This window comes from Gallus gallus, chromosome 2 (genome assembly GCF_016699485.2).
Source record: "Gallus gallus isolate bGalGal1 chromosome 2, bGalGal1.mat.broiler.GRCg7b, whole genome shotgun sequence".
Classification (NCBI taxonomy): domain Eukaryota; kingdom Metazoa; phylum Chordata; class Aves; order Galliformes; family Phasianidae; genus Gallus; species Gallus gallus.
In genome coordinates this window covers 52,074,582-52,099,216 of record NC_052533.1, presented here as the reverse complement: position 1 = coordinate 52,099,216, position 24,635 = coordinate 52,074,582, and the positions used below count along the sequence as shown (strand labels likewise).

Below are 24,635 nucleotides of genomic sequence, written 5' to 3'. Positions count from 1 at the left end.
AGATAAATTGATCCTGAGCAGTGTGGCCAACATGCCATCAGTAGAGGTTTTAATCATGCTAGATGAAGTGTCTGGTGTAATGATGCTCTGAGCTTTGTGTCTGATGAGGTGACTCAACTGATCTTTCTTCATGGTCTCATTACTCAGAGTCCTATTACCAACCAGTGCATTTACTGCATCATCTGATTCTTTTATTTTTCACAAGGTTTTGTCATTACTATTCATTTTTGAAGGCTTGGATATAGCAAAAATATCAGGGACAGTCTGCCATATAAAACACTCGTGCATTGGCTGTAATTGCTGTATGTGGCCCCTGCAGCAGCAAACCCTTGTGACCTTCAGGGTGATGCCCTGCTACAGAGTCTCTTAGCAAGATGAGAGTACAGAGCCATGGGAAGAGGCCCACAGATGAGTGGCAGGGCTCCTCAGGGCTCTTGCCCTGCCACCTGGAACAGGAGGTTGAAGGGCTACATGGTGGCATCTGCAGCTCCCCTTGGCATGTCTCTTCTTATAGCTGGGGTGCAGAAGCTTCAGTGCAAACAGCTTGTGTTGTGGAACTTGCACTTAGGTCCCAGTGGCTTCTGACAAAACCAGTATTGATCTGTGGTGGCTTTGTTCTGAATCCCTCAAAAGGAATGATGATTGTATTATGGCAGCACTTGAGATGCTCTTTTAATTGGAGATAAATGAATGCCAAGGTGGATCTGGGGTATCAGCTAAGCTTTCAATGCTAAAAGTTTTTTTTTCCTGGAAATGCAGAGAGGCCCAGTGAAACGGTTGAGTGCTTCAGTACGAAGGAACATCTGGGAGGGCTGAAGATGGAAAAAATTCTGAAGAGGAATGTGTAGATGAATACCAACAAAAGGTTTTAGCATTCTTCTTAAGAATGCTATGATCAGGAAATCAAGAGTGACTTGAAGATAAATAGCAATGTGAGCTAGGAGAGCTGTGTTCCCATGGGCTTTATTATCCTCTAGTGAGAGGATACCACCCTTCCCTCTGGATTATTAAAAATTAAAATGTCACATCCTCAGTATGTTGGAAATATCAAAATAATTTATCAAGATGGTATCTCTGATATAAGCAGATATTATTCGCAATTGCAGTGGCAGGCCTTCTGCAAGCAGGAGTGCCTGCAGAAAACAGTCCTATTTATGCCCTATTACCTGATGCTTATCTTTTCCTCCCCTGGTTCCTCCTTGGCTGAGTACTTAAGGTTCACAAATTTTCCCTCAACTAAAACATATGTAAACATAAGCTGTTGCTACCTAAGCATGTATATTGCTAATTGTTTAACCTCTAACATTTGCTTCCATTATTTCTGGACATCTCCACATCCTTGGATAGAGATAAGTTTCGAAGAAGGATAGAGGGGAGTATCTTGATGCCTGTTACATCCCAGCCTACCCACAGAGTGAGACAATCTGGCCTTGTGTGCAGGCCCTGACTCCTTTGATGTTTGTTTTTCTGTTGCTGAGGGTCTCTTATCCAAACAGAATAGCCTTAAAACATGCTTTCTAGTCCATAATACTACACCCATGCTATTTGCAACATTTAAAAACTATTGCAGTTTTTGCAAGCGAGAATTAATCACATAATTCAGCAACTGTATTTCTAAAATATGCTACTAAAATATATGGTATTTCTACTTTTTCACATCAGCTATTTCTAAGGACAAGTACATTGTGCTCTACTTCTTTAGATCAATTCCCCCTTTTCGGTATCTAATGCAGAAACAACATTCCATTCCTACAGGTAAGGGACTCTAGAGGGGGATTATGTAACTCTTCCATTTGTCCTGTGAAGATTACTGAATAAAAATTGCAAATAGTAAGTCATGCTCCTACTAGTACTGCACTTTGCTGTCGGTACTTGTAAATTATCAGTAAGAAGGCTCCTATCTTTCTAGAAACGCTAAAACAAAATACAAACTGAAATGAGAAATTAACTTTGAATTCAGCTCTAACAAATCTAGGACTTTATTTTTTTCCCAAGCATGTCCAATGTTGGGCACTAGCCTGCTAGTTTTGAAGAAAGATAAGTATTTCACTAGCTGTGAGTGTTTGTGGCAGGATAATAATCCACAGCCATAGGATCCTTCTCTAAAGATGTCTTTTCTAGCATTCATTCAAATGCTGGCCATACCAGCAGCTAGCCACCTCCATCAGCTATCAGTACCACAGAAATTTGCTTTCAGGTGTTCCTGGGGTGCATCCCCAAGCTGTGGGCACTCCTCTGTGCTCCCTGAAACTGTTCCCATGTATATCTTGCAACTAGTGAAGCTGCAGATTGTGAAATACCTCAAGCAAAGCTATAGGAAAGTACGCACAGCCTGAAGGTACTGCAGTGCTAATGCTTCCAGTTTTCCTCTAGTGACCAGATGAAAAGGATTTATTCAAGCATGATTCATGATAGCAGAAAAGGAAGTCTGAATTCAGTAGCACAGCCGCAACTGCATCTTTCTGTGCTGAGAATCTGTTTCTGAAGGTGAAGGCAGACAATTGCTGTGATCACCGTTGTGAGCTGGGAATGCAGAGGCTATGTCAGTCTGCAGGATAACCAGTGTCCAAGCCCTGTACGTTTTCCTTCTTTTGAAATGCTAATTAAAAAATAGCCTGTGCTTATTTGCTCCTTCTTTGCTAATAGCAACTTCTTACTTTTCTTGTGTTTGGTGACTGAGCAGTGCATTAATTAAGGTATTTTAGCATATTTACCTAGATCAGCACAAGAAACTTCATGCTAAGGGGCCTGCCCAGAACTTGCACACTGTCCTAGACTTGTTTTGTTTTGAGAAAAGTCTCTGTTATGGAGAATTTGTCAGACAGTGCTATGTGTGTGATTCACCTCAACCATCCTTGGTAATGACCGTTTTATTAAGAGTTATTTACAAAAAAAAAAAAAAAAAAAAAAAACATTTAGACTTGTTGAGCTGTTAGGAACTGCCAGGATGAGACTATTACCTGAACCCTGAAGGAAGAAAAACTGAGTAGCTATGTGGATTTGAAGATGTTCAATTTATGGGTATCATCTCTCCCTGTCTTTCATCCTTTCATAACCTCTCCCCTTCCTTTCATCATAATGGGCCTTGTTTTATGTCAGTCTGGCAATACAGAATCTCCTGATGTCCAACTTATTGCTGTGTGTGGATTTCCCTGGGGGACTGCTGCACATAATTTTCTATTTACCATCAAGGTGAAGTACAAGTAAGGTTTCATTCCAATGAAATCTGAGGTAGTTTTCTCAGCTGTATCTACGCAATGTGACTGCTTTGGTATCTGAATAATGCGGTGGAGATGAGCATCTCAGTACACAGTCTCTGTGGAGGCAAATCGTCTTTCTTTTTTGCCCTGGTGCAGTTTTGGAGAACTTCCATGATGATACAGATTTGTACACGTCTGCTTTCACTCCAGTTAAAAAAAAAAAAAAGAACTATGATCCATCTCCATTATATTTTTACAGAAAGAGCCATTTTGGTTTGAGAAAAAAAAAAAATACACTGATAAAAAGAATGCAAGGATGCATACAGTTGGAAAGACATTCTAAAAGTAGTTTTTGGGAGCAGCCTGGTTTACTGGGGATTTGAAAGTCAGCTCTCCTCTTGAGTTGCCACCAAAAACCCTGCGCTCTGAGCATGACTTGCAAGATCCTGAGTGATATTCCAGAGTACTGATGCAAGATAAACCTTTCTGTTATATACAAGCATAAATTAGGGAGAAGAAACTCAAAATCTGAAGAAGGGGCAATGCCCTTGCTGACCTGTTTGTTTCTTCTAGTAGTTTTTATTACTCAGTGCAACATACCTGAGAATGTTTTGGTTCAGCTTCAGGAAAAGCAGAAAGAAACCCATCTTTTTGTGATGGCTGTGTGCCTACTCTGGCTTGTAGGAAAAGGGAGTGAAGTATGTTATAAGCATTCATGCCTGGGAAAAAGACAACAGGAAAGGGATGTCCTTATAAACAGAACAGTTTTTCTCCCTGCTGCAAGCCTACAGAGCATGCCAGAATATTCTTGCCTGTGGTTGGATGCACCACAGGTTGATTATTGTTGTTGTTCTTTGATACTTGGACATAGGTGCATAACTGTAGAACATCTGACAAGTAGCTACCCTTTGTTTACATAAGATAAAAATTAAACTGTGTACTTCAAAAAAATCACTTTTCAAAAATGCAAACAAAACTGTACATATCTTCCATAGCAGCGAAAGATGTGCTAAATCTCCAATTTGCTTTGACCATTTGGTAAATCGCTCCTTTAAAGGGACTCATCAGGCATGAAAATGTGAAGAGAAACACAGGTGATGAACAGGAAGAAGGCAGCTAAAGTTAATAAATAGAAGAATAAAAAAGATGACTTCTGGTGAGTGGGAAGCAAATCTGGAAAGATGAGTAAGATACATTTCTCTGTACACTCTTTGCACTTTTCCCCTTTCCCAGAAAACATAAATTTCTGTGTCAAAACATTTACACCCCTTTTCACTGAGCACCCGAGTTGCATGCTGCTGTTACCATTTTCACTAACACCTCAACTAATTGCCATTACTTATCAAAACAGCCTTTTATGTGCATGTCTTCTGCTTGGTTTCTTTCCCTTTATAGTTTTTGTAAGTTTTTGTTCGTTTGTTTGTTTTTCCCAATCAGTATGCTTGACATGACTTTCAAAAGGTATAAGTACAAATAAGAAATATGGAAAGGTAATGATCTCATAAAATTGGGCTGCATCAAAAGAAGGGTGGCCAGCAGGGTAAGGGAGGTGATTGTCCCCCTCTACTCGGTCATGTGAGGCCCCATCTGGAGTACTGCATCCAGGTCTGGGGCCCCTAGCATGAGAAAGATGTGGAGCTGCTGGAGCAGGTCTGAAGGAGGGCCATGAAGATGATCAGAGGGGTGGAGCACCCTTCCTGTGAGGAAAGGTTGAGGGAGTTGGGCTTTTTCATCTTGGAGGGGAGAAGGCTCTGAGGAGACCTTATTGTGGCCTTCTAGTACTTGAAGGGAACTTAAAAGCAGGAGGAGGACCAACATTTTACATGGTCTAATAGTGACAGGACTAGGGGGAATGGCTTTAAATTAAAAGATGGGAGATCTAGGTAGAAAATCTTTACTCAGAGGGTGGTGAGGCTATGGAGCAAGTTGCTGAGAAGTTTTGGATGCCCCATCCCTGCAGTTATTCAGGGCCAGGTTGGATGGGATCCTGAGCAGCCAGGTCTAGTGGGTGGCAACCCTGCCCATGACATGGGGTTTGGAGCTTAATGATCTTTAAGGTCTCTTCCAACCTAAGCCATTCTTTGAAGGTAGAAAAAAAACGCATAGCTGCAATAGTATCTTGCTTTCAGAAATTGAATATTTTTTTAGTATATAAAGAAAAACAGTTGAATGCATACTTTTTTATAATAATTTTTTAATTAATAAGCAGTAATAAAGTAAGTGTGTGGTTATTCTATAATGATTTCTTACTGTGTTAGGGCTAATACTCTCCCCTGGGAGTATTTATTGTCACGTCTTTTCTTTCCTTTGCTCTTCTGTCCTGGGATTTGTGCTCCAAATAGATTCAAGCAAGAATTTTAGCTTTATAATACCTGGCAGCCTTCATGAGGAAGCAGCTCCATCCAGATGGACAGAGGTAGCTGTTAAGAGAGTTCATCCAGTGGATAGGATTTTCATTTTATTTTTTAGTGAGGCTGTATTGGCAATAGGAACACAATAATGTCTTTATTCCACAACATCCTTTGGGAGGAAGCGTTTGTAGTGGGAATAAAATGTTAACATCTTCATTCCTATCTACATATTTTTAGGTATTTCTTCATTTTTGTGATTGGTAACTGAAAACACTACTGAAATGTCACCTTTGGTGATCTACTCCTCTATGTGCCACATCTGAATTCTGTTTGAATCAGGAGACATCCCAGCTTTTGGTAACTGTTTCAAGATGCAGTATTTCTGGCCTAAAGGGAACAGGTTGTGGTTGCTGATTGATCTGTTAGTACTTCTCAAAGGGGGGAAGCTGGGGATGGGGGGTGGGGAGGGAGCGGGAGGAGTATTGTTGAGAGTCATTGAACAAACTAAAGTTTGGATTTTTTTGAAATTGTGACTCAGAAAGAAACCTAAACGTAAAGGACAGCTCATTACTGATGGTGTTTGAGCCATCAAAGAAGGCAGAGGCAGTGTGAGGAAAGAATATTAATTATGGAGAACACTGAGGGCTACCATTTAATTTGCTACATGTCAGAGTAACCTTAGGATACATTCTTGCTCCCTAGCGCAGAAGAAAGGGCAGATCTCCCTTTCCAGCAAGGGAGATATTGAACTCGTCACAGATGCGCTGTATAACACCTGACTTTGCCCACTTTCCCCATAATAGTAGGTCTAAAATAAGTTAATCTGGAGGTCCTGAGGTGTGCTTCTGTAATGATGCTGCTGAATGGGCATGCATAACCCTCAGCATGCTGCTCACAGATGAGAGAGAAGGCTGTGTTTTATGCTGAAAGGAGACTTCTTTAAACATATCATGGGAGACTTTTCAAAGGCAGGTTGGCAGAATTACCATCACTGGGCAGAAAATGAAACTGCAGTGCAGGGCGACAGAATAATTTGCCACCCAGTGTAATAGACAGTGACAGAGCTGAAAGTATAATTCATCCTACATCAGAGTCTTGTTGCAAAAGACTTAGGTTTGCTTCCCACTTACTAGGAAGCCAAGGATAAATTCTAGGGGATGCAATTGATCAGATTCCCATAAAAAGCTGCCTGAGGTAAAGTTTGAATATGATTTTATGTTTGAGTTATTTTACGTTTTTTCTTCCAACTCACTCACGTGGCTACATTCAAAGGTGCAGTTAGGCCATCACATTACTACAGCACATTAAAAAAAAAAAAAAAACATAGGAAATTCTACCATTCCAACATTTATTTATATTTTGATTCAAAGGGTACACTCAGTTTTTGAAATGCTTTTACTCCATACTATTCAAGCCTTTCATTTGTATGAGGTGCAAGCTGATCTGGATCCCATTTGGGGTGTTGAGGTATTGCTGAAACAAGAGGCAGATGGAGAACCTTGTGAGGAGGCTTCAGTGAAGTCCCTGCTCAGCCCTGGGGCACCACACTGCCGCTTCTCCTGAAGGATGACTGAACACAAGCAGAGGAAGGAGATAAAGTTGACTGATACATAACAAATCATCTTTATTCATAAAGTCTCAGTCTGTTCAACACTGTTTATCAGTTGTTAGTCAGATGTGTGTGAACATGCCATTTATATCACAGTGAGACTATACCAATAAGTACAGAAAAAATTTTACTGGGATACTTGGATGTACAAGTTGTAAGGTACTGAGGATCTCTTAGAAAGGCCAGATGCAGAGAGCCTGACTCCAGGTGTTTCAGTGAAGTATGACAAAGTATGAGCCTCATAATAACTTCAATTTTCAGATGGAAAATGAGAGAAATGCGTGTATTTACCAGTGTGTGCCAACAAGATTGCTGCCTTCCTACTCTTTGAAATACATTTTTGTCCCCTCCACTCTCTCTCAGGTGACTAGTTTGGTCTTGTTTAAAAGTTTTAGGTTTTCTTCCAAATTATCAGATAGTCTCCTCTACTTCATGGATTAGTAATACCTTCTGTTTGAACAGTATATTTTGTGTTGGAGAGCTGCAAAGTATTTCACAGTCCTGTGCTAGCATCTGCTCTTCCACCAGTGAGACTGCAGTGCAGGAGTAAGTGAATGGAGAATTTGGTTCTGTCTGCAAAAAGGTGTCTTCACCTATAGCCAAAAGCAAGAGCATGGTGGATACCGTGTGCTGCCAAGTCAGCTTCCACACTCTATAGGCAGAAGTAAGACAAAACCTGCTTCTAAAGGAAATCATTTAAATGCTGAGAGTTGGGAGGAAGAAAGCTGAAAAATTTGCTAGGGCAGTTGTGCTAATACCTTTGTCATGACAAAAGTGTTTGAGAACTCTTGACTGTAATTGGCATTACTGCACTTTTATGTCACCAGTGTTTTTCTCCCACAGATGTAAAACACTAAGGAGTTGGGTTTGCATTTGGCATTTGACCTTTCTAACCCACTGCTTTTGAACCTTAGAGGTTCTTCTCCCTGCCCCCACATTTCACTCTTCAGCTATGAGACTATAAACCCCTTTCTGCTATTTCAAATGAGATCTGAACTTCTCACATCATAACTTGACTTCTGGACCTGAGACTACAAAAGAAACATCAAAAGTCAATGCACTATGGAAAGAAAACTGGCAAAGAATGACTCCATTTTTATACTCAGAAGATATAACATTTCAGAAAAGATTTCCCCAGAGATCAATACTGTGTTGGGGCAAGGTAGGAGTGTCTCCATTTCCCCCTCTGAGGCTGCAGATATACCTGCTTTCTATTTTACTTCCATCTTCCCCTTCATGGCTTGTTTTCTTTCTAGGACTGCTTGCCTCTTAATAGAAAGACTGTCTTATAAACCCAACTCCTCCCAAAGACAATGGAGTTATTCTGGTAGATGCGATTAGAAGCCCCACATCCTTAAGCTGTATTTGTAACAATAACCCTTGCACATCTCTGTAGATGATGTTTTCCCAGTTTGACCTTTCTCTATGAAGGAAATTGCTCCACTTGCTCAACACTCCAAATTTTAATAGCAGGATCTAGTAAATTAATTAAGCAGTTAGTGCTGCCACAGGTAGCAGCTCAGCTCCTCACTGTGATGGTGGAATAGTTAACTCATATGAGGAATGCCTGGGGCTCTGCATTATCTGCAGGATTATCATGAGGATACACAGGCCAGGATATTTAGTGTAGAGACAATGCATATGGCTAGATAATGCAAGCATAAAGATGATCCAAGAATATATGTAAATGATTAAAAGAACTGTAAATCTCAGAAGGCTGAGAAGGACTGTGTTCTTCTTAAATAAAAATCCAACTAACTAGAAGGCCTGGTTAGGGAATGTCCTAGAGTGCACTTCTGTACTGTTTTCTAATGTTTTTGGAACTTAATTTTCTGTTGCCTTTACTCAAACTCCAGATTTCTTCCAAGTGCCTTAAAACTCTTTATTCAAAATGGAGGCCAAGGGGGATAGGGGGGAAGGGGAAGGGGAGAGGTGCAGAATAGTAGATAACTGAACCCATTCTCTTTGGATTAGAAGAAGATTGGGATGCTGAAAGAAATAGACCATAATCAAGCTCAGGCCTGCATGGTTTTTACTGCCACATTTCCTCCAGGAGTTTACTATCCTACCCACCAGCAAACCTGCACAGGACTAGAGGAGTTCCCTTTGCCCATTTCCACACTCACCTCATGCAGAATCCAGCCTTTTGGACAAAGCATGCTGTGTGAAATGAAAACAGTGCAATCATTTGCTTGCAGGCTCATTTGTGGGAATCAAACCAGTCCACATTAGAAAGGAAAAGCCTGGACATGTAACAGAATGACAATCCTAGCTAAAAGCTGTAGGCAGGGCTGTGTAATGCCTTGGAGAAGGGGGAAGGGTTTCTGGATAACTCCATGCTCCGGAGTGGAACAGTTGACATATTTCATAATGTTCTATTTCACAGTCTTACATGACTACAGCTGCCATACTGAGCCAAAGAATTTTGTTACTCTGCTGTCAATGAGGCATATTATCATCAACATGCGTTGAAGGAAAATAGAAAGGTTCAGAGATTTGCTTAAAACCAAACCCATAGTGAATCTATTGCAAAGTGTGTCTCAGGCAGGCATCCTAATCACTGGCTCACTCTTTTCTACTCAGTTGGCCTGAAAAGAATAAATATTAGGAAAGACTTCCAAATGTAAAAGTTACAAGAGAGTAACTATCACTCTAAGTATAAAAATAAAGGATTAGAAAGCTCATCACCTTAAACATGCAACAAATAATCTTATTTATTTAGTACAGTATCATCTCTTTAGAAAAGATAAATTGAACTTTCCCTCCACTGTGGGAAAGGCACAGAAAGCATATTTCTAGAAAGTCATCTTCTTCAAATAAATGCTGAGTATTTGAGAAGTGCTTTGTGATCCTTAAGTGCCAGCTTTAGTAATCCCTTAGATAATGTTAGTTATTTGATCAAAGCTTCACAGTGTGGAGCTTGTTTAAGCAGGGCATATTCTGAGTTTGGTAATTCTTTTTAAGTGAAAACAGACCCTAGAGAATATTATGAAACTTTTTAACATTCAGAAAAATGAAGCGTGTAGTTATAGTAAGAGGTGTGGTCATGCAGCATTAGGCCTGCATTTTGGCAGATGTGATGCCCAGTGCTGTGTCTGACTGCAGGTATTAAGTGTACACAGAAAGAAGCTTGGTGTTGCTTCAGTATGGCCATAACTTACCTGTCTATTACAAATCCCCAGGGTAGGGCATGAGCACCTTGCAGGTGAATTGTGATGGGGAGCTTGTTTAAACTGTGCCATCCTTCATCCTGAAGCAATGCTAAGATTGTAGCAATGATCAAAAGAGAATTTAGTGATTAAATGGAACATAAGAGCAACCACCATCATGAGCCAGCTGCCAACAATGGGCCATTATAAAAGAGATTTTCTTCAGGTATAGTCTCTTAAGAATATAAAATAAGATTTTGTTGCATCTTTCTCTGAATAACATAACTATATAACTACATAACTATATAACTATATATAACTATATCTATAACTACCTGAAGGGAGGTTGTAGTGAGCTGGGAGTCGGCCTCTTCTCTCATGTAACTAGCCATAGGACTAGAGGGAATGGCCTCAAGTTGTGCCAGGGGAGATTCAGAACGGAGGTTAGGAAATACTACTTCTCCAAAAGAGTGGTCAGGCACTGGAATGTGCTGTCGAGGGAAGTGGTGAAGTCACTAACCCTGGAGGTGTTCAAGGAACATTTAGACCTTGTGTTGAGAGACATGGTTTAGTGAGAACTATTGGTGGTAGGTGGATGGTTGGACTGGATGATCCTGTAGGTTTTTTCCAACCTTGGTTATTCTATGTTTCTATGATTCTATGATGTTGGCCACTTTGTGTCCAGAGACTATACTGAGACAACGTTCCCACTTCACAATTGTCCCATGATTTTTATGGCCTACTCTGAGTTTCCAAGGAGTAATGTATTTATTTAATGAAAAATAAATAAATAAAAATAAATAAATGTATTGGAGATTTATTGAAAGGGCACATAAGTATCTTTGTTTTCTTATTGCCTGTACTTGTTGCCTTTGGGTTTAGTCTGGGAGGCAGGTCCCTTTATTTCACCCCCTCTCCATCTTTCCTTTAATCTCACTTTCCATTGTGTTACTCACTCTCTAGTTTTGGTGACCTCTTGCAAGCTGGCTGTGCTATACCTGTGACTTGTGTCAGCCATTTGCCCAGAACTGAGGCTGTCCTTGGGGATGGGGCAATGACAGATCAGCCTGTGCCAGTCAGCCCTGAGGAATGAGTAAACTCTCACAAATGAATTTTCCCCTATGTGACTGATGTGATGTGTGATCAGCCTTCCCATGTGCAGGCTTTACAGTAGCCATGGACGAACCAAAATTAGAATTAAAAACAGATTTTTTTTTAAGGCAAAAAAAAAAAAAAAAAAAACCTCTAATGAAAGTGATAATATATCAAAGTTCATGAGGTCTTAAGTTACCTTGAGCCTGAGCCCACAGATTGAGATTGCCAGTTCCACCCAAGAGAAATTTAAGTCCTCCTCCACAAATTGCTCATGGCACTAAGACCAGAAGGTAATAATTATTGAGCCGTAGAATTGCATGTGCTCTCATGACCAGTGGGCAAATTCCTGTGTTCTCCAATATGCTGTAACAAACAACAAAAAGCCCAGAATACAACGAAAGGGCTATCCAGGATTTCCTCTGAGTGTTCAGGAGAGTTTGGTCAGGTAAGATTTGCTAAGTCAAGTCATCAGTTAAAAAGTAGTGTCTCAACTCATAGATCACAGCATACATCTTCGAAGATAACTGACCTGTTACTGAAAATAAGAGCTATCAAGTTTTCTATATCCATTCTTTTAAATATCTACAAAAGCTACCTGGCTGCAGGGATAACCAATGTAGTTTTTTACAGCGTCTGTAGTGACTAGAAAGGGGACCTACACAGTGGTGTTGTAGAAAGAGAATTTCTTGTGGAGACTGTACATTCTAATTAAAAAAAAAAAAAAAAAAAGACATACTCTTGTTTTTTGAGAACAGAAAAAAAATGGCAGAATTAAAATGAAAATGTAAGGAGTAAGGCCAAGAAAATATAAACCATTTCACATAATGTGTTACAAGAAGAAGTCCAAAGTTAATTATTTAAGATATGAACCTGTGTGTAGTATGAGACTGGTACTCTTGGAATTATTTATGGATTAATAATTGATCAAAGTCTGGAGAGTCCTCCACTTTATTCTTGGCTCCAACAGAGTATTTTTCTGTGATACTGAATAGGGACTTAGATCCAAATCCTCATATATATAGATGCAGTACAAATATAGAGCAAGAAGCAGCCCTCATTGTGAAAAACAGTCTGCCTGCTTAGCACTTTATTTATCACAACCAAAGTTCAGAACAGAGAGAAAGGGATTTAGTTTAGAAATCTGAAGTCTCTGGATGTACTTAATGTGTATGCAGGCAGAAATTAACTCAGCCACAGATGGCATCCTACCAAAATAACTGGGGACTCTGTTTCCTTCATTTTACCTAAGAATTGAGCTATCTGTATCTCATCCTTTCTCAGGGCAAAGGGATTTAGTCTTACATCCCGCAGATTCTAAAAGACTGGTCTGGCCTCTAGATTGCTTTTGGACATCATATAGTCAGGGATGTAAGTGGACTAGAAGGAGAGCAAAATAAGTAAACTCCATAGCAAATAATGTGGTGTCTGCTCCATGCAACTGTTTTCATTCAGTGCTTGACTATCTAGAGTACAGTGAGTTAAACTTCTCTCCAGAGAGAAGACTCAGTAGGGATTGCTCAACTGATAGGTGGATGAATGCAGCTGCCTAGGATTGTATGGAGGATCCTGAATACCAGAGATAATAATCCTAACCTAGCTTGAGCATTTTTGAGAAGCTAGCTTTCAGGATATGTTGTGAATATGTTGTGAGCATCCTGGATCACCAGTGGTTTTGTCTCTGCTGACTGCACTGCTCTGAGTTGGGTATGTAGTAGGAATACTGCTTTCATAATGGATTAACTACGTTGGCAGCCTTGCTGCCAACCTTTGCTTTTTCTACTGTGGCTCAGAAACAGCCTGGATATATGAAATTCTCTTTCTGCATTTAATCCTACACAAATAATCTTCCAACTTCATATTGCAAATGGCTTGGCAAGTTCACTATCTTTTGGAAAGGTGGTAAAAAGAGTTATATTTTTGATCCCTCTTTCATTATGGCAAGTTAGCATGTAGATTCATGTCCTCAATCAGCGTAAGAGAAATGTATTTGCTGCTGATGTAAACCATTGCTCAATTTCACAAGCCCATACATGCAAGTAGTGATTAATTCTCTGTGTCAAGATTTCAGTTTTCACAGGTTATTATAGTTCTAGCATGGCCACCATAGAATTAACTTTCATAGCCTCTGGCTTTAATTCAGACTTGAAAAGGATTAATATGAAGGAAAATTCTACCAGATATATCACTCCATTTAGCTTTCCCATCTACTGATGCATCCTAAGAAGTAAGTAATAATAAACCAGACTAGAGCTGATGAGACCAGGTATCATATATGAGATTGTGCTGCTTTATGTGAAAAGATGTGCTGTCCAGTTTGGGAAGCTCTTTAAAATATGATTGTTAGGGGTTTATGGTTTCAGAACAATATTTAATATTATTTAGATTATAATTCACTGGAAAAATATTTCTTTCCTGCCTCTTTGCTGTCAAGCTCTTTTCAGTGAATTAATACAATATTTTAGGAAGAAGTTCTACCAGGATTAACTTGTCTAGTCTTGCACGTAGTAACACTAAAAATTCCATTTGTACCTACAAGAGTGTGTGAAACTCAGATTTTTTGTACAGACAGTACAAATACAGCTCCTAACTGTCAAGAACCTTCATTCCTCTTTCCATGCTGTATTTTCCCAAGTCCTCACAGAATTATAAATGACAATATGTATTTAGTATGTATTGCATTGAAATGGCTGTATCTGCTTGGATAATGTGTACTGTACTTTCCCAGTTGTTGTTCTCAAAAAGCAAAATGTGGCTTCTGTAGCATTTGCACTAAAAGCCAACAGTGATTTGTTTCTTACTACAAACAGGGGGCAGGCCTTAGGTAAACAACACAGCAGCAGCTTTTCTTACTTAACAGGTAAGAACATTCGAGTGTTTATGTATTTTAAATGTAAAGACACCCACTGCAAGATATTTGTAGACTTCATAAATCCAAACTACCCTCCAGGCCATGGAGCTGGACAGTACATACTGTCTTAAAATCTGAAGGGGTGAAAATAATTTTGCTCATAGCTATTAGGAGGAATCTAAGAGATGACTATTAATTTGTGTCTCCTTAAATCCATTCACATTCAATCTCATTTTTACTCTTCAGATACTTTATTCATTTTGTGTTGTGAGTGTGAGAGTTCTTCTGTATAGTCATGGGCTAGATAGGGTAAAAGGAATACAGGAATTGCCATCCTACATTACAAACAAAACCAACCAAAAAGTGTTCTGAGCAGAAGATCAGGCTGTCCCCATAAAGCTCAACAACCAATAACATCCTTTCCTATCTTTCCTTCCCTCCTGCACAGGATAAATATCAGATTATTATATGACAGAACACATCAAATTTATTTCATACAAGACTGCTTTGACTTGAAGAAGCAATATGACAGATGTATGCAGAGGCTTCTACCTAGGTGAGGAAATCTGAGAAGAGGTGAGGGGAGTGATATGACATGTACTTTGATGGTACCACAGAGATTCGTACAATGTAAGCCAGAGCATTTCTTCTCTGTAAGTCCTTCAGAGTTTAATTTGATATTTTGATTTCCTGAGAGGCCTTTGGGTGGTGCCGTTGGTGTTAACAAGCAAGCAACAGACAATAAATAAGGTCAGACTATGAAAGTTAAAATACAAGGATTTGTTGAGTAGCTAGAGAATGTCAAATACAAAGAACTGAAGCATCTTGACAAAACATGCGGTTTAGACAAATATTTTTTTTTCTCATTCAATAAAGGGAAGGTTTAGTACTTCATGGGAGGTAGAAGCTAAGGGCTTAGACTGAAATTATTTAACACATTGTCATTTGGAAGAGCTTAGCTACAATAATTCTGTATCTCTTATAGCCTTCCTGCCTTGTTTTAGTTCAGCAGAGTACTTACGCTGCCTTGCACTGTACTGACTGGCTAGTGTTGCACCTGCGGCTCTGGAAATTAGCCATGGCTGGATTGTCTGGGCACGATATTTGCCAAAAGATAACAGATTCTCTGCTCTGAAGGCTGGGAGAAAACTTTTTGTGACTGCCTTTAGTGTGTAGAAACAAGAACTTCTATGTTTGTGAAATGAGAAAGCTATATTTATATTTTCTTTCTCATTGCAACACATTGATACACTTAGGAGATGAGCATTAGCTCTCAGTATGAGCTTAGCTGCCCTGGGAAAGGGTGAAAAGGTGGTTTGTTGTGGTGTTATATGGGAAGCCTGCTGCTATATGCCATTTCTTATCAAATGCACAGATTGAAAGCAGATACAACTGTGAGCACTACAGCAATGAAAAACTGATTCATATTTAAAGCTGGCTAACTAGTTTATAACATGGATTTATGCATAAAGGCAGTTTTTAAGGTCTTTGAGAGGTTTGAGGCACTTATGAGTTTCTGCCTTGCCAACTCAGAGCTGAAGCTGTGTGTCTGGGAGAGTGCAGGGACTGAGATGGGGACAACAGTGAAGGTGTGTGGTTGCTCATCTAACACACTCAAGAACATGGCTATCACTGCCTGTGCCCCTGGGTTGACCTCCTGAAATGTGAGTGTTTCTAAGGCTTAAAAGGTGATATTCTCCTCATAGAATCGTAGAATCATAGAATCACTCAGGTTGGAAAAGACCTTCAAGATCATCAAGTCCAGCCATGACCTAACCACCCTAACAACCCTCCACATGTCCCTGAGCACCACAAACAAACGGTTTCTAAACACATCCAGGGATGGTGACTCAACCACATAACTGGGGAGCCTATGCCAGTGTTTAACAACCCTTTCTGTAAAGAAGTTTTTCCAGATATCCAACCTAAACTTGCCCTGGCGCAACTTGACGCCATTTCCCCTCGTCCTGTCGCCTGTCACCAGTGAGAAGGGACCAGCACTGCTCTCACTGTAAGCACCTTTCAGGTATTGGAAGAGAGCAATAAGGTCTCCCCTCAGCCTCCTCTTCCCCATACTAAACAGCCCCAGTTCCTTCAGTTGCTCCTTGTAGGACATATTCTGCAAGTCCTTCACAAGCCTTGTTGCCCTTCTTTGGACCTGCTCCAGCACCTCAATGTTCTTTCTGTACTGAGGTGCCCAAAACTGAACACAGTACTCAAGGTGAGGCCTCACCAATGCCGAGTACAGGGGCAGGATTATTTCCCTAGTCCTGCTCACCACACCATTCCTGATACAAGCCAGGATGCCATTTACAACACTTTACATTTCCCACATTTAGTCTAAGGCAACATACAGGCAACATAGCCAGTGCCTTCACTGTGAGATGAACCAAAGTATTAAGGAAAAAATAGTGTCTGAGAAAAGGCTTGTTTTCAGGACTTCCTGAGGTACCATAATGCTGTATTGTTGGTTCTACTTGCCTCAAGTTTGCATTCTTGATATCTCTTTCACTGAACATAAGGCTTTGTTTATGTGCAAAGCAAGGAAGTGGGGTTGATCACCAAGTACTTGTGAAGGTGGCTGATCATGTGCTCAGGAGCTAATTTGTTCTGCCTCATCCAGTGCTTGCTGCTTTACTGCAGGTTGATACATAGACAATTGCAGAAAGGGTTATCTTGTGAAATTATTCCTTTTCTGCATCCTTAAGAACTCCAACCAGTTTCTAAGAAGATAGATAGAATCTTTCTCTTGTAAGTATTACATAATACATACACATGCTGACAAGTTAAAACTTTATCAATGAATGGGAACACATTATCAGAAGTAGCAAACCAATATAATGACAGATTAGATTTTTATGTTGGTCTTTAATTTCAGATCTGAGTGATGTATTTCCATTTTAACTTGCATTAAACACATTGCCAAACAAACATAATCTACTGCTTCCACCCAGTGAATTGCTCTTGCTCCTTGACAGGTTCAGTGCTCCTGGCCTCCACCAGCTACCTCTGGAAGTGCTGTGAGGCTGTGTGCTTTCTGTCCAATTACATTGTGCTGCATTAAGATGAAGAGCAAGAAGCCCACAGAAAGCTCATCTCTGTAGCCATGGCCCTCAGTGATTGACCAGCAAACAGCTGCCAGAACTGCAAAGGAATTCAGTCCTGCTGTCATTACATTACACGGCACTTCTGTTCCTGAACTTGAAAGGTTTCTCTGGAATTCAGGAACAAATTCTTGTAGTCTCTTAAATCTGATATGTAACAGTGGCATTTTGTGATTACCCTGTATCTGACTATTTCCAGGGTTACTTTACAACCAGTATACCAAACTTCAGTTGAAAATGTAAATGGACTACTGTGGCTAAAAATGTTTCATCTACCATAAGCTGTATGGATATCGACAGTAAATTACTTGGGTATTCTAGGTAACTAAAGAAGGCATCTTAAAACTTTACTTATCAATTACTTTTTTTTTTCCTTTGTGTGTGTGTGAGACAGCTGACGAAGTTTTAAAGATGTGGCCAAATCTTCTTAACAGAAGAAGTGAACACTCTTAAAGCAATCAGTATATCTTACCTAAAAGAAAGATGGTGTTTGTATCTTTTGTTTGATAGATACCTTGGGGAGTGAAGGAAGAGAAAGGACTGTTGAAGCTCTAGCCTGGTGGTGCTGTGTGGTACTCAGGCCTGCTGGGCTACCAGTGCATTTTCACCACAAAATGTCTGTCTGTCTCTGTGCCTTTATGTAATGTAGTACTCAAGCATACCTGGCAAGGCCAGGCAGCAAAGCCTGCCTTCATTTTCAAAGGCCCGAGTGGTCCAAGATCACACAGGAACTGAAGAGACCAACAAATTGAGTCCAGGTATTCCGAGCTACACTCCTATATTACTGAATAATTTCAATCTAAGGCTCATTCTCCATCATCTGCTGTATTTTATTTTGTATTGGGTCCTTCCCCTTTCATCTGTCAGATCACTTACTGATGTCAAGATCTGTAAGCATCTTCTTGCTGCAACATTTCTGGTCAGTATATTATAACATGTTAGTATAATACACAGTGTCTTCACTTGCCAAGAGCCTAATGTCCTCAATGAAGCTATAGAATTATTTGTTTTTGTTCTTTCTTGGATTTTTGCCCTGCTCCTTGAAACCAGTTTAGTTGTACCTTAAGCCAGGGTGCTTAGAGGTAATGGTTTTGCCTTTTCCAATGACAACTTTCCAAGGATTGCTGTAAGGTACTTAATACTGAGCACCTTGCCTAAACAGCTTGTCTCTCCTTATGTATTACTATGAAACTCAGTAACTGTAATAACTCAGTAATAGCTACAACAGTATGATGAATTCTATTAATCAAGGGAGTTTTGCTGGCTGTGAACAGGAAGTACATTAATGCAAGGTCTCCAGGAGTTCTTGCACTTGCACCTATTAGCACTACCTTCAGCCTATGCCCAGTTTAAAGCCAGTGAGAATATTCATCACTAGTACACAGAACTTACGAAGAAGTTTGTGATTATGACCTTTAAAAGGGCTAAAAATCATTTGGTTCCTGTGCTGAATGCTCACCTTTCATGTTCAAAATTAGTAAACTCTGTCTGCAGTGTTACTAAACTAAAACAAGACTAATGATGCTTAAGGGGTGGTGTTCTAGCCCTCTCATGTGCACTGCATCAATTGGATGTTATAGCCGGAGTTATCTTCTGAATGCAGATTATATCCTGTAAGAACCTGAAGAACAGTAACTTGCAAAATCTGCTCCAAATACAATAGTATTGTCTGTAGTGTTTATAAAGCAGTAACCAACATTTTAAGTTTGTATCAACAGCAAGATTTTTTTTCTCTTGAGGAAAGGTATGCCCATATTTTCAAATAGGTGTGTATTGTAACTGCTCATAGCAAGGTAGATAGCTCTTATATAAACAAATTCCATTTATTCATAAACAGTATAAATTAGGTGCTGACTAAACCTTAGCTAGGCAGCAAACCTATCTACTCAGGCTTTTAGGGTGGAGTTGAAGGTTGCACATTGGAAGTAATCTTTACTGTCTCCCTGCAAAAGAGTCCAGGGAAGACAGTCAAAGTCTCCCTGTAGGGAGACCTGAAAATTTGCCAGCATCAGAGCACAGCATGTGCATGTAAGCGTTTGCCTCTTTATCTATCTTAGGATGCAGAGACCCTAAAAGTAATCAAACTTCTTTTTATCTCAGCCAGACTGTTGCATCTTTCCTCTGGGAAAATTTCCGAGGCTCTCAAGATCTAGACAGTTAGATTTAGGACTGTTAGAAAGGAGGAAAGTTGAGATTAGAGAATACCTAAGAAAAGGTAAAAGATCTATTAAAAATGTTCAAAAATGCCATTTTGGTCTGATTTTATTTAGGAACTCAAGCAGCTTTTTGGTAGACTGCCATAACCCTATCTGAAGCCAGCGAAATGTGGAGCCAGAATTTGGACTTGATGATCTTCATGCTTCTCTTCCAACTCAGAATATTCTATGATTCCTCAAGAGTATGTTCCTAATCACTTTTCTAGAGTATAATCCAATTAGAGAAGGTGGAAGTTGAAAGTCTGGCAAATTACATACAAATATGGTATTAAACTGAAGAGTTGTATGGGTGATTGTTTTCCCTCAGTTTCATTAATTTTTCAATAACCCAAATGTGATACTCTGTTTTCACTCAAAAAGTAAAGATATGCTGATGCTTCCAGAATGCAAGATTTCCACAGAAGTGCCTAAAAAACATCTGTTATGTAAATGCGTAAGAATTGTAAGCATATGCATCACAGGTCAGCAATACTGCCAACTTTGCATTCCATGTTCTTTTTTAGTTTAGAAAATTCTATTTCATTAAAAAAAAAAAAGGGGGGGGGGGGAGGCGGGAGGGGGGGGAGTGACTCCAGCTGTAATACATGTTCTTCAGAATCTGTGCTTACCTAACTAATTAAGCTAGGAAGATCTGGTGGAGCACAGCTTTCTCACCAAGAATGCAACATCTGTGAAATTTTCAACAATGTTGGGCAAAGCTGAAAAGGCTGTAGTGACATGGAAACCCTGAAATAGTTTGCATAGCTTGTCCTTCTTGTAGGAAAGTAATCTATGCATTTAATTAAACATGAGAATATCTAAGCAGTCCTGCACGTAGCGAATCACACACACACACACACACACACACACACACAAACAAAATCACCCACAAAAAAAATGCCCAGAGACAAAAGCAAAACTATTTATCAGCAATCACCATTATAACACATAGTCTGTCTGGGGCTTTTTTGTATGTGATTGTGAATAATAAGAACACAGATTTGAGAGGGGTTTTGTTGTTGTTGTTGTTTTTTTCCCCTCCTTATAGTAATAATTATGGCTGTTGATTGAGTCTCTGTCCCCATTATCTATACTGATATAGTCCAAGAGAGAAATTCCTTGCCCTTAGCTCTTCTCAGTGTGCAATCCAAGCAGAAATAATAAAGAACAAGGCAAGGGGGGCAGAAAACAAAAAAATATGTAGACAACATATCTCAAAAAACTAAATCACTAGTAACTAGCCTTCTTTTATTCTGAAAAAGCAATTGGAAATGGATAGATGATACATTCTATCCATCTATACATTCTTCAGAGTATTTCAGGCAGTATGCTACATTAGAGTTTCTACATCCTCCTGCTCTAGTGCAACTGCCACTGTTCTTCCCAATTTCTTTCTTTCTTTACAATCCCTGTTTCTACATACTTTCCAAGCCTCAGTTAATTTGTCCAGTCCGTTACTTCAATTCCTTTAATTTGTATATTATCAGGAGAAAATAAAGCCATCCTTGCTCTGTCTAGCAAAAGACCTTAGCAGTTGTAAACAAGTTCAGCAGAGAAAACCGAAAGATTGTAACTATTTGTACCAGACAGACCCTCTCTACATGATCACGAGTTGTCTAGCTTGTACACCTGGCATAGGTGTGAGCAAACGCTATAAAGACCACTGGCAAGCCCTGCGGAACCTGAGGTGGCTTCACAGCGGTTAGGAGCAAGGAACCATGGGTTCGTGTGTGACAAAGGAGCAGAAGGCGGATTGCCAAATGGTGGCAGATTCCATCAACTATGTATGGAACCCGGTTTACGTTGTCCCAACCAGGAACAGACGGGGGGGATGACCTGCGCAAAAGGAGGTGAGCGCCAACATTGAGCTGCATCTCGTGCAGGACTGGTTCCACGGCAAGCTGGGAGCAGGGTGCAGTGGGCGGCACATTACTGAGCGGCTGCTAACAGAGTACTGCATTGAGATGGGGGCACCTGATGGCTCCTTCCTGGTGAGGGAGAGTGAGACATTTGTCGGAGACTATGTTCTGTCCATCTGGTGTGATGAAAAAGTGCAGCATTTCCGCATCCATTGGCGGCAGGACACCAACATCCACAGGTTCTTAACTGACAACCTGGTATTTGATAGCCTCTACAACCTCATCACCCACTACAGAGAGACGCTGATGAGGTACAGTGGACTTGAGATGAGGCTGACAGAGCCGGTGCCTCAGTCCAACACTTGCAGTAATGTAGTGCTGAGGGATGGCACAAGAGGGACAAGCCCAGCTCCAGCGCTATCTACTTCAGGGCAGGATGGAAGAGCCAGCACTGCCACACGCATTGGCAAGAGGGTCACATTTAATAAGGCACTTGACCAAGTGCATATTGTTCATCACACACAATAAAAGTTCTTGTTCTACACTAACAATGGAGTCTGTGTCTAATTGCCACAGGTAAACCTTGTTATTTGTCTTCCTCAACCTGTATGATGACCTTTGGACAGGATTTCAAAAGGGCATGGAGGGATTTTACCAGTATTCTATAGTTGTAGGCAGCACCATCTTGTCATCCCCAGGAAAGTCTGGAGCTCCTCAGCTGTTTGAGGTTCTGGAGTCTGGCAGATTGTTTCCTTCCTGGCAGTCCTTTCCAAGTCCAGCTGTAATCTCTTATCCCAAATAGGGTCACTTGCTGTTGAGTTATTTATGCCTTCTGTTGAGAAACTTGATAGTTATTTAAAACAAGAGATTCATTGCACACAGTCCTCTTTTGCTTCCGTGGCATCCACATACTGCAGTAAAGTTCCACCATGGGATGGAGGAACCCAAATCTAAGGCTCATGAGTTTACCAGTTCTCAAAATTCATTGGGCCGTTCTCACAACCCTGGGTAACACTGTCCAGGTTAACTGAGTCTTTTTCATCTCATATTAGGGGTCTCCTATTCAAAGGCAAATAACCTTAGGCTTCTTTTGGCCAAACCTGGCAGAAAAGGCATACTTCAAATTCAGAAGGTAAACTCCACCTACTTATTTCCTAACTTGGTTAATAAAGTGTATGAATTTGCCACCATGGAGTGTATGCATTTAACAATTCTATTACTTGCCCTCAAAACTTGTACCAAACTATAGCACTTGCTATCCAATTTTCATTGGCAAGATTGGAGTATTGTATTTGGATTCACATTCAATTAGTAATCCAAAATCCAAACATTATCTATTATTTCTTTTATCCTTCTACAGTTGCATATACTGCTTTACTCTGACTGGGCTAGCTCTAGCTCTTGCTTTTAACCTAGGGCTACATTTTGGCTCTGCTAGGTATTCCTGGTACCCACACTCCTAAGCATACCTTATCTAAGATTTCTGCAACTTCTGGGGGTACAACATTGTTTTTCCCAGTTTGTGTTAAAGCCAGACTTACAATTTTCAATCAGTTAGTATTGTTTGACCCTTAGCTCCAGTTTTATTGAATTTAATCTCTGCATCCACTTATTCTAATAAGTCTTGCCAGAGTAATGGTTTTGGAGAATCTGGCATGTACAAGAATTTATGTATTCCTACTTGTTTTCTCAGCCTATATTTAATTGATCCCAAAAAGGTAAACTCTTTCTTGTTGGGCAGTAGTTCCTACTACTGCTGTTGCAAAATCATCTACGGGTGGTAAGAGGCACCTGTACACACTAGAAAATAAACCTCTTTATCCTGCTCTCCTAGCTGCAATTTAACCAATGGATCTGCTAGGGTAAACTTCCCAGGTACATCAGTCAGCTTGGTAGGGTTTCTCCACTGATGTCCCATTTCCCTGCACCCTGCTTTCAGTCCAGTGGGGGTGGAACCCTCCCTGGGCTCTTCCAGGGCCCTTCTCCTCCTCCATTTCTGAGGGGACCTCTGAGTCCTAAGGCTCTACTCTAGCACCGCAACAGTAACAGCTGTTGCTATTCCCAACTATCTCTGTTTCTCAATCAGTTTTTTTTTTCCCCCTCCATATTGCTCACCTCTCTTTGGTTCTGACATCCCTGCTATACCTTGCTCATCTTTGCCTTCCTCAGCCTGCGTCCTTCCCAAACTTTTCACTTTCCAAACTCACATCATTATATAAACTACTAACATTACAATTTCACCTCCTCCTCTCCAAAGGCTTCCAGTGTTAGCACTGGAATTTTGAGTTTCCTAGGTCTCTGCACATGAAGCTTATTCTCACTTTCAGTACCCCATCCTCTCCACCTCTCCCCCTTTTCCAAATAACTGTTTACAACAGCAGTCTCTAACCCCGGCTCTCTCTCACGCTGAGAGTTCTGTCCGCAGGGGGAACCGTGGGGGCGGAGGGTTGCTCTTATGGCAGCGCAGATAAACTTACTTCTCTTTAACCCTTTTTTCCTTTGTCCACTATTCATACTCTCAGTTACACTTCCACATACCCTCAATTATGCTTCTGTTTACCATTAACAATTAAACTTACTTATACCATCAAAACCATTTATCCCATTCCCTTAAGAACCCACAGATCAAACAACACAGTACTTCAGTTTCCATAAACACCCAGTACTTAGTCTCATGATCAGAGCACTCAATTATAAAAACTGTTCATGTTACTTCATTTACCTTCCCTCTTTAAGAATAACAGTAACTGTAAGAAGGCATTATAGTTTAGGGTCCCATTTTGGGGCTGCTTATCATCATCTTTTAACTTGTACAGTAACCATCATTGATTGCAATACTTTATCAGAGTTTTCTTATTTAGACTACCCGTAGGTCCTCCTGAAATTTCCTTCAAATGTGCCAGAATGCACCCGAGCGGTGCCCTCTTAGGTATTTCCTTCCCTTGTGTGCTCCCCATAATGCAAACTTATTGGTTCGTTATTTCTCTAATATTTCCACAAGTTTCCCCTAGCACCTTAAAGTTTCCCCAGAATAACCCCCAAAATTCATTCCACCACTCTCACCCAGACTCTGGGCACGAATAGCACCAGACTCCTTGATACAATTCTTTACAAACTGAACATAATATTACATAAAATGGATGGCATTCATTTGTTCTGTGAAGTAGGCACCTTTCTTCTGGTCCTTCGCTGTACTCTATTTCAAATAATTCCCTGCTTTCTTTG

The 24,635-nt window shown here is 40.3% G+C and overlaps 1 protein-coding gene across 4 annotated transcripts in view; it reads right to left on the bottom strand.

The window, feature by feature from the left end:
* LOC124417784 overlaps positions 1 to 24,635 on the bottom strand; it is a 48,034-nt gene that overhangs the window by 20,613 nt on the left and 2,786 nt on the right. Inside the window, exons 4-5 of one of the 4 annotated variants that reach the window (XR_006937212.1) lie at positions 10,322 to 10,421; positions 6,883 to 7,121 (exon numbers count right to left, since the gene is read on the bottom strand). The exons of 1 other annotated variant lie outside the window; for it this stretch is intronic. Coding sequence is in view for 1 of the 3 variants with exons in the window: in XM_046933691.1 (XP_046789647.1) it covers positions 7,080 to 7,121 (42 nt within the window). In the remaining 2 variants the exon portion in view is untranslated. Of the gene's footprint in view, positions 1 to 6,882; positions 10,422 to 20,180; positions 23,764 to 24,635 lie in introns of those variants that run through there. 2 more of the 4 variants (XR_006937213.1, XM_046933691.1) reach the window with 2 other exon arrangements.